The following is a 13341-nucleotide window of genomic DNA, read 5'->3' as shown; positions in this document are numbered from 1 at the left end:
TGACCCCTGGGTTCTTGGAATGTAAGCCTGCAGAAGTCTCTCTGGCCTGCTGCCTGACCTGCAGATTTTGGATTCACCAAGCCCTGCAACCTCATGGGCTAAGAGAGGCTTGCAGCCTGCACCGCATATTTTGGGTTCATCCGGCCCTGCAACCACAGGAGCTAACAGAAGGTTTTGCCATCACCTAACCCATGGCTTTGAGACTTGCCAGTCGCAGAGTGGCATGAACCATTGCCTTAAGGCAAATTCCCCTCTACTGGTTTTCTTCTTCTAAACACTCCAGAATACGGCATTCACTCTCCAACTAGATTGTAAATCCTTCAAATCCTTCGTTTATTAATTATCCGATAATAATTATGCACATTTACACAATAGAATGGAAGCTATATTTCTAGAGCCTAGGACAAGTTCCTAACACATATTCTTCATTTTCAATGCCATAGAGTCAATGCTGACTCATTGCAACCCCCTGTGGGTTTCTAAGACTGTAACTGTTTACAGGAGTAGAAAGCCCAATCGTTCTCCTAAGGAGCTGCTGGTGGTTTTGAACTGCCAACTACAAGAATCGCAGCCCAACACATAGCCACTACACCAGCAGGGTTCCTTCTCGCACATGTGAGGTGGTAAAAATGAACAATTTGCTAGTATAATCTCAGTGGCACACAAAAACGCTTTTGCATGACAGGAATACAATAAAGAACGTGAAGGGACAGAGTTGGCAAGAAACAATGTACTCTCCTTTACCATGTCCATTCTCTCATTATCTTTGCTTCCAATGCCCCTCGCTCCTCCCACGGCTGGATAGCTCTAGGACCTACACGCTCCTCAGCAAAGAAAGACTAAATAACGGAAAGACTGAATTACAATCCCCATGGAGGGCAATCCATACTGAGCTATACCTCTACATTATAAAACTGCTCTAGTGTCATCGAAGCGGTTTCAGTCCTCCCTGCCATGGTCACATCTATCTGCTCTGTTCCGCACCTGCTGAGAAAAGACACACTTACCAGAGAACTATTCATGGTTGTGTCTGTTGTGCAAGCAGCAAAGTAGCCTTCAGCATCTGTAAACTAGGAGGGAGAAAATAGGATGTAATATTCAGCTAAACTCAGTTTCCAGGTAGCACTAGCCAGGCCCAAAACAAATTAGAACCAAAAATCCAGAATAGACCCTAATAGTATAAAGCCATTGCCACCGAGACCCTTCCAACCCCAGCGTTCCTAAAAGATAGACCAGAACTGGCCCATTAGGTTTCCAAGGCTCGCATAGTTACCAAAGCCGACTACCTTGCTCTCTTACATAGCAGCAGTTAATGACTTTGATCCCCCACCTTCTGATTGGCAGCTGAGTACCTTAGCGACTGGGCTATTGGGGCTAGAACTCTTATTAATAATAGCAACTAATGACTGAATATCACATGCCAAGTATTCAACCAAGCAAGGTGGGTATTATAATCTTAATCTTATTATTAAGTATATAAAGAACTAGATTTGGCCTGTTGTATCTAGTTTCTGAAAACAGCCTGAGCAATTAAGATGCTCTGTGGTTTCAAAATAATCAGGCAGTCGCCTGGCCAGCAACCATTGGGAGGAAAGGAGGCATGATGGAGTCATGTATATTCTGATGATAATTGCGCTAAGGCCCCCATCATACATGTTCTTCGAGGTTCTAATTAAGGGGCTCTGGACGTTGGAAGCTTCTCATTAGATCTTCCTAGAATGGTGAGACCATCCCTACGTGGGAGGACGTCTCATGCTTACCCATTGAGGCAGCAGCACTCCTGTCGCATAGGTACCAGTCCCTATAATTGCTGTCCCTCGCGAGAGAGAATTAATGAACCCATGGGGCTGGCGAAACACAGCTGACTGTGCTCTCCGACTCTAGGTGGCAGTAACAGAGAAAGGTTTGCAGGCAAGTAGTGCAGACAGAGCTCGAGTTTGTGCCCAATTCCAGGGGACGGAGAGAAAGAGGAAGAGCAGCTGGGCTGCAGGGCAGGATACTGTGGCAAACCCGAATCTGTGGCTGCTTCCTGAGGACCTGGCCGCGGGTGGCTAGGGATGTTCTGATGCAGCTCAGGATCGCCAGGGATGATCTAACTCTGGATCGCTAGGATCTATCTGCGAGAGAGTCTGTCACCGAAAGGGCTACTCATGAGAAACGGAATGTGCGATGGGGAAGCCTGGATGCAAATGTAAGTGGAAAGGAGATGGACACTGCTCCTTGCGCATTGTTCAAGATCAAGGTGGGCTTACCCAAGCCCACCTTGTCCCTTCTGTAGTGCTGTGCTAGTCTGTGGCATCAGCCTTGCAAAGAGGAAAATCCGACTTAAAGGTCTAATTTAAATAACAGCCAGAATTCAAATCTAATTTAGTGTATTTTCAAAGTTTATGCCAATTTCACACACAATTTCAACAAATCACATCGGTCAAGAAAGACTAGGTAGGCTACCAAGATATGCACATAAGATCTTGGTATTAAATGAAAAGTTTTGATCTAAAGAACCACCTGAGCGGTTCTCAGTCTAGACCATTGAGCTAAGATAATACAAAAGGAATCCATTTAACACTCACAGCAATCCTACCAATCTCCTTGCTTTACAAATAAAGTAACGAAGGTCCAAAACCAACCCGGTGCTATCAAACCACCCCTGGCTGATTGGGCCCCATAGACCATGAGTAGGCCTGCTCTGTGGGGTTTCCAGGGCTCCACTCTGTACAGTACACTGCCGCACTGTGCGTGCTCCTGCAGAGCAGCTGGTGAGTTCAACTGCTGGCCTTGCTGGTTAGCGGCCCAGTGTTATAACTACAGTAGTTTACAGCTTGCCCAAGGTCATCAACTTGGCAAGTGACAGGGCAGGATTCAAATACCAAAGTCCATGCTCACAAAGAACCCTTCTCAAATCAGTAATCGAAAAAAGAAAGTCCATCTATAAAAATGGACAAGACAGACAACTCAAAAGAATTCCACTGGTCAATAAATATATTAAAAACCAAACAGAAACCAAATATATCCATGAATGTGGTGGAAAACACAAGGGACAAAGTGAAAAAAGAATCTTAGACATAACCAAATACCTTGAGGGAATGGATAGCTGGCCCTGAGGGATCAGACCACAGTCTGGGGAGCCTTCAAGGTCAACTGGCAAATATAGTTCACAAAATGGCAATGTTGCAAATTACTTTTGGTGAGCACCGACTGAGCGTGTGAGCAGCTATTTAAGGCGCAACTACGGGTCCTTTCCTGTCCAGAAAGAAGAAGAGTGAGCAAAATCAAAGGCACATGGCAACAATCGGCTCAACCGACCACTGGACCCCGCATGTATCAGCCTCCAGGTGCTCTGTAAGGGATCATGTTAGGAAAACATGTAGAACGGAACTCAAAATCATAAATGAGACCAAGATAACTAGGCAACTAGCAACTTGTAGGATGCCCAAGACAGTGGCTCCTGTTCACCCTTCAGGTCAAGAAGTGAACTCACCTCCATGTGAGAATAAGAGCAAACATTTAAGGACCAAGTTCCGAGTAGGTTGGGAAAGGGGTGGGGGGATGGAAATAGGAAACACAAACAGGAAGATGGTACATTGAGGGGACTGAAATGGATGAGTTGCACCAGAATGAGCATGACTTGCTGAATATAAAAGTATGATCTGTTCTGTAAACCTTCACCTGATTCACAATTTTTTTTTTAAAGCCGACACTTGCAGATTAAGGTAAGATGCTACTTTTCACCTATCACAGTGGCAAATGTTGTTAGAGTTTTGGTCAGGGTTCAATCTCATAGACTGATCCCAGAAGTATTAATGGGTACAACCAATAGGGAAGGTAACTAACATTAGGATTCAAATGCTTTGAAATGGCATTACTCTTTTATCTGACAATTATGCTTTCAGGAATTTGTCTTACCTAAGTCATGTAAATGTATGTTAAAATATTCCTATTTAGTTATATCAAAAGAAAACGTGGAAGCATTTTATCTATCACAAATTAGTTAAATAAAAGAGGAAATTATCTAAAATGATGTTTATTAGCCTGGTAGCCATGATACTGTTGTGTGTAACATTTATAAAACTATACGTAAACAACTAAACCTATTCCTGTCTTAACCTTTTTAATATGAGTATATACATAAATTTATAGCCATAGATAGGACCAAATATGTACAGTGGTCTACAGAAGATGGGATTATGGACACAGAATTTTTATTTGTTACTATAATTTTCTTCAATCAAGAACATTTACCCCTATTATAATTTAAAAGTGCATATGAATACTAAATTGTATAACTTTTTAATGATATACATTAGTAAGTCCAAAATGTAGGCTATAGAAGAGCCCAGAATTGTACAATCGATTGTTGTAAAATTAAAATGCAAATACAAAAGTAGAAAAGCATGGCAGGATAATGCCAAAGTATTACCAGTGGTTATTCCTTGAATTACAGAATTGCAAGAGATTATTTTCATTTTTGTTCTCATCTACTTTCTAAATTTTTTTAACTATAAAAAGGGTATGATGGGCATGTGGCCCACTCTAACATCATGGTAAAGAGAGAGAATCAGCATCAGCCCAAAGCTGAGTTCTATGTACCTGGAGGTCAGCCACTAGTTGTCCTTCCCAAAGCAGGGGCCATTTTGGGGGGGGGGTTGGTAATTCGTTGCAATTGCCACGCAGAACTCATCATGCACATGAACAATTATGGAGCTTATTACAAAAGTAACAGTTTATAATTCAGGATGAGGAATGGCTCAGGATACAGTTCTTCAGTCAGAACAGCTTCTTGGCTATGCAAACAGACAAGCCTGGCTCTCAGCCCTGTGGGCCCTCATTAGGCAAGCATTGCAAAGCTCTTCGGCTCCACTGATAAGTCCCCAGAGACATTCCACTAAGACAGTCCAGTAAGACTCCGTCCAAAGCAGCTCCCTAAATCCACTGGTTGGCAAGCCTAGTGTGCCATCTCCTGATGGTCTCCTGGTTCTGCACCATGCTTGCTACTGCTGCTTACCATCATAGTGTCTCTGGTGTCCAGCTTTTGTCCGCTCTGGCTCTTGGGTCTCTCTGCCTTCTCTGGTGCAGGGTCCAGGTGTTAGGTAGCTTAGCCTAGAAACTGGGATGTCCATTGACGCATGCCCAGGAGAGCCAGCATAGGACAAAGCTGGATTTTCCCGCCGGTGGGCACGGATGGGCATTACACCTGGAGCAGCCCACCTGGGCCAGGTGATTGCAATTCAGCCATTGGGATCGACCTGGGGTCGTTCACCACGCCTCCCCTGGGAATCCTTGAAAAGGAGGAACCGAGAGGGAGAGGGTCTTGTCTGGTCGTCTTGTTTCGGAGGAAACTTGGGAGAGAGATCTCTGCGTGACCCTGAGCAGTCTCTGCCAGGCCGCATGGTCAAAGGAATCCTATGGGTGCCGCGTAAAACCTGAAGCTTCTTTTAACTCTCATTAAATCCACTTGGATCACGAGCCCGGCTTCAGCGTGAATTCTTTCTCGTGCGGAGCCAAGGACCGAGGTTGGAATTTAGCCCGGAGAGAGAGACCTTACACAGGGTCCAAATGATGTGCTCCACTCACACCTCTCTTGCCTTGGTGGTAGGGAATAAGCCCCTCTTCTCTGGAATTGACTCTTCAGCATAGTTGGATACCAAAACTGACCAATTTCCTCATTAAGAGTTCAATATACCGTATTTTCCTGGCCACACCCCCACAAAGCTGTCAAATACTTTCAATTTGCTTTATAGCAAGCTGTCCAGACTATAAGCACTCTATTAGCAATCATTTTCTGGGAGCTATAAGGTCATTGCAAGAAAGGAAATAGAAGAGTGAGCTATTGCGCCACAGCTACAATGTGCACATATAACACACATAATGTATCCCTACACCTACTACTACAACATATATGCATTTCTGTAATGTACATGTGTGGGATTCTAAAGAGCCTTTCCCCCAGCTTTGTCTCCCCCAAAGACATGCCAAACATTAGGGGCTTTTTGCCAGCTTATTGGGAGAAGTGGATGCTTAGAGACATCCTTCCTAAAGGCAGTCAGTTGCCAGACAACCATCTGGTCCCACCAAGGTAGGGCCTGCTCCCTGCTGTTAAGGACAATGGGCTGCTTCTCCCTAAAGGTTGGCAACCATTAGCTTGGTCCCTGTGGGTGGGGTTTACACCCTACTGATAATAGTTTCTATGGAAATCCAGAGAACAGGTCAAACTGGCTCAGTGACATCCAAAGTTAGGCTGCCATCCAGAATCTAGGATCCGCCCTTCTTGTCACATGTATACCCCCAATCCCTCCTATTCCCATTATCCCTGGATTGTCCCCTTCTCACTGCTGTATAACCTAGAGTGCAACCTCTTCCTGTGACATATGTCTTTACCTGTAATTAGTGAGTTTACACTCCCCCCCAAAGGTATATAGGCCTGGGTTAGCAATAAAGAGCTCTCTCAGACTCCCCTCTAGGCTCCTCATAGGTTCCCCCTTCCCTCTCCCATCCTCACTCCCCTGTTCCCTTTCCCCTTGTCCTCTTTCCCCTCCCCCTCTCTCCACATGGACCACCAAGCAGGGTTGAGATAAGCATAGGACCATGAAATGTATCTGACCCCATTATTTCAATCTCTCTTTTATCTCTCATGCTCTCTAGGACTTTACTATAACCTTTAGATATATTAACTGTGTAACTGCACTTATCGAACCCGCGATTAGTTGTAGGGGCTGACCCTCCCACCACAGACATGTACTAATCCTGCAAAGTTATACAATTATATGCATATGTAATTATATATTTATATTAAATTTGTGTGCACCCATCAGTGCATATTTCTTGACATCACCTCAAATACAATTCTTGAAGTCTAACGAAACTCTAGTAAGTATATTTCTACACTAAGACAAGAAATATCTTAACTCCATAACTCCACAAAGATAGTACACATTAAAACATTAATGAGACACGTAATGTTGCAGTTTCACTTCTATATAAGGACAATATATGATTATGTAAATTACTATTTCTTTCAACACTTTGAATCAATTGGTTATGTTAACTCAGTGAAAGAATAGAATGTGCCATGATGCTCACCTTCCCACCAACACAATCGCCAAAGACAAAGCGGGTGCATAAGAAAATGTGGTGAAGAAAGTTGATGGTGTCCAGCTATCAAAAGATATAGTACCTGGGGTCCTAAAGGCTTGAAGATAAACAAGTGGCCATCTATTCAGAAGCAACACGGCCCACATGGAAGAAGCACACCAGCCTGTGTGATCACGATATGTCTATAAGATTAGGTGTCAGGCATCAAAGAACAAAAAATCATATCATTGTGAATGAGGGGACTGCAGGGTGGAGACCCAAAGCCCATCTGTAGGCAACTCTCAGAAGGGTTGTGGAGAGGAGAGGAGTGGGTCAGGGTGCCGCACCGATGAAACATCCAAGTTTCCTCTAGTTCTTTAATGCTTCCTCCCCATCACTATCATGATCCCAATTCTACCTTACAAATCTGGCTAGACCAGAGGATGCACACTGGTACAGATAAGAGCTGGAAACATAAGACTCCAGGACAGATGAACCTCTCTGGACCAATAATGAGAGTAGTGATACCAGGAGGGGAAGGAGAAGGTGGGGTAGAAAGGGGGCACTAATCACAAGGATCTACAGAGAACAGAAAAGTGGGTGAAGGGAGACTTCGGACAGTGTAAGGCATGACAAGATAATAACAATTTATAAATTATCAAGGGTTTGGGAAGGAGGGAGGGTAGGTGGGAGAGAGGGGGAAAATGAGGAGCTGATAGCAAGGGCTCAAGTGGAGGGAGGATGTTTTGAGAATGATGATGGCAACAAACGTACAGATGTACTTGACACAATGGGTGGATGGATGGATTATGATGAGTTGTACAAGCCCCCAACAAAATGATTTTTCAAAAAAAGGAAGAATAGAATGTGACCATTCATACCATCTGATAAGCACTCAACTACTGACTCAAAGGTCTGAACCAGATGTTATGCAGGAGTAGAGATGTGGTCTGCTTCTGGAGAGATTACATCTTGAAATTCCTATGTAGTTGGTATGAGTAAGAATAGATTTGACAGTGCAAGTGTTTTTTTTATTTTTATTATTTTAAAAATTTAATAAATCATTTTATTGGGGACTCTTTCAGCTCATATAACAATCCACATATCCACCGTGTCAAGCACATTTGTACAATGTTGCCATCATCATTTCCAAAACATTTTCTTTCTACTTGAGCCCTAGCATGTTTTTTAATACTAACGAAAACACTCTTTCCCTTTTGTAATTGAAATAATCGTTTCAAGAATAACTTGGGAAACCATATATCCGACAGGAGTCAAGAAAAGATATATATATGTGTGTATGTGTGTGTGTGTATATATATATATACACACATATATAAACTTCAATAACTTCACATACAACTAAGGTGACCAGATTTTAACATTCGTAAAGCGGGCACCATTGATAAAACACATATCCTGGCGAAATAGCCACGTGGCAGCCAAAAACCATATACCTTAGCTTGTCGTGCATTCTTTCCGAAAATCGGCACTTTTAAAAAATGCTGCGTACGCAGGAAAAATTGTTAAAAATCGGGGCTGTTCCGCCAAAAGCGGGACATCTGGTCACCTTACATATAATCCAATCATAAAATGGGCAAAGACCTTGAACAGACATTTCAACCAAGTGGACATCAACATATGAAAAGCTGCTCAGTGTCATTAGCCACGAGGGCTTGAAAGCAGCAGCCATGTGCTCCCGTCTCACTCGCACTAGGATGGCTGAGGGGAAACCAGACAACCACCAGTGTTGGTGAGGGTGTGGGGAACTGGAACCCTTCTCTCTTACTGGTGGGAAAGAAAAATGGGACAGCCCTTGTGGAAAACAGCGAGGCATACCTCATATAACTAAAAACAAAACCACAGTATGCACTGGAACATCACCCCTAATTACATACCCAAAGGACTTGAACTGAGACTCAAGAAGGCTTGTATTCCAAAGCTCTTTGCACCGTTATGCACAATAGTCCCAGAGTGGAAATGACCCAAATGCCTATCAACAGATGAGTGAGCAAGCAGAACACAATGTTAGTAGGACATCATGCGCGGTAGCGCAGTCGGCGACAAAGAGAAAGACCCACAATGAGATGGAGTGACACAGTGGCTGTAACAATGGACTCAAATACAGCACTGACTGTGATGATGGCCCTAACCTGTCATACGTCACCCCGCCCCTTTACAGGAACCAACTTGACAGCACCGAACAACAAAGAACTTGTAGCTCATTACCTCCATGAACAAGCCTAGTTTGGCAGGAGACCAGAAGAACAAGATCATGTCTGGCTACGATTACATAATAGTTTGAAGAAAAAAAAAAGATGCTACAGAACTTCTTAAAGTGCCAGTCACAACCCTGTAATGGGGACACGTAAATGCTGGGAAAATTTTGACAATTGTAAAATTAAACACACAATGACCAAAAAGTATCTCAAAATCAAACAGGTAATAAATGAGGTATTTCTAGCAGTGCTTTCCCGTGTTGCAAATTTCTCAGGCAAAGAGGAGTCGCCATTGGAAAAGGTTTTACAAGGCCTGCTATATAAGAGGGCTGATTAACAGGGGAAATGCAGAACAGATTTTCATTTTCATCTATCTCAGACTTTCTGTAACTATGGAGGGTGGATGAACCCCTAATACGTCATCTTTAAACCTTAAGCCAGAAATATCCCTGGTATCTTCTTGGAGCCAAGTAACAGTAAAGACTGACTAGCAAAACTGGTTTTCTGCGTATTATGCTGATTTAGTTACTGTGCCAACCTGGCCAATAAACACATGTGAGGTTAATTGAAGGGCGGAGGGAGAAATGGCTCGGTGAGCCTCGCCTTTCTACTTCTCGGGTCTCTTGCTTTGTAATGGTCGCACCAGGGTGCAGCTGCCTTAGCAATTCCCTGCTTCAGCTGGCAAGGTTCACTTCCTGCAAGACATCCCTGAGGAAAAGTCACATGGACCTACCCCGATGCAGCCCTCGGTGCTGAAGCAGCCATGTGGAGACCCCTGCCAGCACTGAGATGCTTACACATTCACTGGCTTGGCTTTCCTCCTGCAGTCAGCATCATTGCATGTGTTTTGTGAGATGGAGGAGGACTTTGTGGACTGGTGTTGGACATATGGGTTAATGGGTTAAAGTTGGGCTTGTGGGCCTGGGCAGCACTGGGTTGGGATGATTTCATGACGCACACTTAACCTTTATATAAAACTCTCTCTTATACATGAGTTGCTGTGAATTTGTTTCTCTCAAGTCCCCAGAGTAACACATATGCTGTCCCTAAGGAATCAAATTGACAGCAGCAACTGAAAAGGTTAGATAGGAGCCGCACAAGACTGGAGTCTGTTAGTGAGGGTAGAACGGCTGTACAACAGAAAGCATGCAAGTTATTTGATATGGCGTAGTCTCCATAAACCCCACTAAGTGATCTTTTCCTGATGGGTCTGGGTAAAAAAAGGTGGGGGAAAAGACTGCTATGATTTGCCATCCTGCGAGATAGCGAGCACTAGTAACATAGCAGTTATGTGTTGAACTACTAATCCTAAATCAGCAGTTTGAAACAACAGCAGCTCCAAGGAGAAAGAAGAGGCTTTCGAGTTCAGTAAAGAGTTAGTCTCGGCGAGCCAGTCAGAGTGCGATGTAGCAATGATGAAAACAATTTTCCTCCAATCCTAAATGCTTCTTCCTCCTCCCCACTATCATGATCCAATTCTACCTTGCAAGTCTGGCTAGGATGTACACTGGTGCAGATAAGAACTGGAAACACAGGGAATCCAGGGCAGATGATCCCTTCAGGACCAGTGGTGTGAATGGTGATACTGGAAGGATAGAGGGAAGGTGGGTTGGAAAGGGGGACCCGATGACAAGGATCTACATGTGACCTCCTTCCTGGGGGATGGACAACAGAAAAGTGGATGAAGGGAGATATCGGACATGGCAAGATATGACAAATAATTTATAAAGTATCAAGGGTTCATGGGGAGGGGGGAGCGGAAAGGGAGGGGAAAAATGAGCTGATGCCAGGGGCTTACGTGGAGAGCAAATGTTTTGAGAATGATGAGGGCAATGAATGTACAAATGTGCTTGACACAATTGATGTATGTATGGATTGGGATAAGAGTTGCATGGGCCCCTAATAAAATGATTTTTTTTTTAAGTTGGTCTTAGAAAGCCACGGGGACAGCTCTACACTTCCCTATAGGCTCGCTATGAGTAGACATTGACTCGATGGCAGTGAGAGGTATAAAATGAGCCCACGCCCAGCAAGAGCCAGGAATGGAATACATCTTCTGGATCTGGGGGTCCTTGCACAGGGAACTCTGACGTCAGAGGAGTGACAGAGGAGCAGCAGCGGCAGAACAAGAGCCAGAGTAGGAAGAGAGCGGTGGGCTTTCCAGCCCACAGAGCAAGTAAAACTGAGCTCTTTGGGGCAGGAGGCTGGCTTGTGGACTAGGGTGCCTCTGGGCACTTAATTCAAGGAGCTAGGTTAGCTGATCCATGGAACTGGAGCTCAGTGCCTTCCCAGTGATGCTCGGTGGAGGGTATGGCCTTTATCAGCAGCATTTGAAGAAACTTTATAGCATGTCCTGACTGAACAACTGCATTCAAAGTGATTTTCACTCGAATTGTAAGCTTTTAACCACCATAATAAACCCAATAATCATCAGCATCTTTTGGGAGTTCTGTGTGGCCACTGAAATGAATTCTAGAACCTAGCAGAAAAGCTGAGTGCATGAAAGGTAGAGTATTGTGTGTGGAAGATTTTGGCTACTTCAGTCATTTTTACCAACTCAAGAGGTGTGATGGGGTAAAGAAAGTAATTAGGTGCTCTTACTTTCATATAACATAGTTCGATAACAAGATGATAAAAAAACCATGACTTTCAAAACTCAAACCAAAGCAGCTGTTTATTAAATCTTTGAGAAAAAAGAAAATTTCCTCTCCTCGAACACCTACAAAAAAAAAAAAAAACAGAGAAAAGAAGCAACTTACAAAAGCAGCATGTTTTCCTCGAAATCCTCTTGTACACTGCTGTCTCCACGGCTTCCAAATAATAAAACCCAAGAGGTATAAAACAAACATGGATGTTTTTGCAAAGGTGCTGAAGAACGGTTTGTTGTATTGAGTGAAAACATACTGTAGAAGAAAAAGTTACACAAGACCGTGATGAAATGACCTTAAATCTTTCCAAGAAAAATAAGGGTGTTACATGATTTTTTTTTAACTCCGTAGAAGTTCATTTATAAATGCAAGCTCAAAAGGGACTGTAAAGATGTATTTCTGAACAGTGTGATTTGCCGGGCAGTCAGAGAACAATGTCTTAAATAAACAGCAGCGACCTGCAAAAAAGGTTCTGGCCAGCCTTCAGTGAAATCTGACTTCGCTGTGGGACCTGCGTTGGGAACTAAACAGTAAGATGTGCCTTCCTTTCCTTCAGGTGTTTAAAGCCTAGCAGAGGCGATCTGGATGACGAGAGTGCAATGTCACGGGATACACAGTCCCATAATGGAGAGTAAACGTCATGAAAGCACAAAGGTTGACAGATCACTGTGAAGATGACTGAGAAAGTTTCCCAAGAGGCAATTCTTGCACCGTGTCCATAGGCTGAAAAAGAACTGACGGAAAACAAAACAAACAGCAACATGGCCCTGGAGTCACTTCAACCCACAGCAGCCCCACAGAGTTGAACTGCTCCCTAAGATTCCCAAGGCAAAAAAAAAAAAAAAAAAGATTCCCAGGGCAATAAGTCTTCGCAGGAGCAAACCGCCATTTCTTTTTCCAGAGGAGCAGCTGGGGGGGGGGAGGTTCAACAGCTGCTGACCTTGATTTACCAGCTCAGCGCTGTGCCACGTGGGCTCAAGCCCAAGAAGACGAAATAAAAAACATGACGAAGGCAACCAAATCACACAATAGATGATCATAGCCTATGAAAATTAAATGTAGTTTCAAGTTATCATTAAGTTAAAGAAAAATCTATAATCATAATATAAAACTGAGGAGTCAGTATAAACTCCTGTTTTTAGGGGGTCTTCTTTAAAAACACCACCCTAACTATGTGCACTAACAGGCATATAAAAAAAAGAAACCAACAATCCAAGAAGACCGTGGGAGCTCCTCAATTGTGCAAATGGGGTGCAGTTGCCAGCACATTGGGATTAACTCACTAGCAGCTGGTTCGGTCTTTGTAGAGGAATCATTAAGTAAAGAGAGTAAGGTAGTTGTACAAATAGAAGGAAAAGTCACCTTCTGAGTCCAAAATACCCCCATTCACTATCACTATGTCATCA

General features: G+C 43.6%; 1 protein-coding gene across 2 annotated transcripts in view; it reads right to left on the bottom strand.

Moving 5' to 3' along the window:
* The window catches only part of SLC35F5 (solute carrier family 35 member F5), a 70800-nt gene that overhangs the window by 55559 nt on the left and 1900 nt on the right, over positions 1 to 13341 (bottom strand). The window contains exons 4-5 of one of the 2 annotated variants that reach the window (XM_075530279.1): positions 12047 to 12190; positions 1008 to 1070 (exon numbers count right to left, since the gene is read on the bottom strand). In XM_075530279.1, the coding sequence (XP_075386394.1) occupies positions 1008 to 1070; positions 12047 to 12190 (207 nt within the window). The remainder of the gene's footprint in view (positions 1 to 1007; positions 1071 to 12046; positions 12191 to 13341) is intronic. The other variant, XM_075530280.1, reaches the window with a different exon arrangement.

The sequence above is a fragment of the Tenrec ecaudatus genome, chromosome 13 (genome assembly GCF_050624435.1).
Source record: "Tenrec ecaudatus isolate mTenEca1 chromosome 13, mTenEca1.hap1, whole genome shotgun sequence".
NCBI lineage: Eukaryota > Metazoa > Chordata > Mammalia > Afrosoricida > Tenrecidae > Tenrec > Tenrec ecaudatus.
Note: the sequence above shows the minus strand (reverse complement) of the source record. Positions and strands in the feature narration are given on the sequence as shown.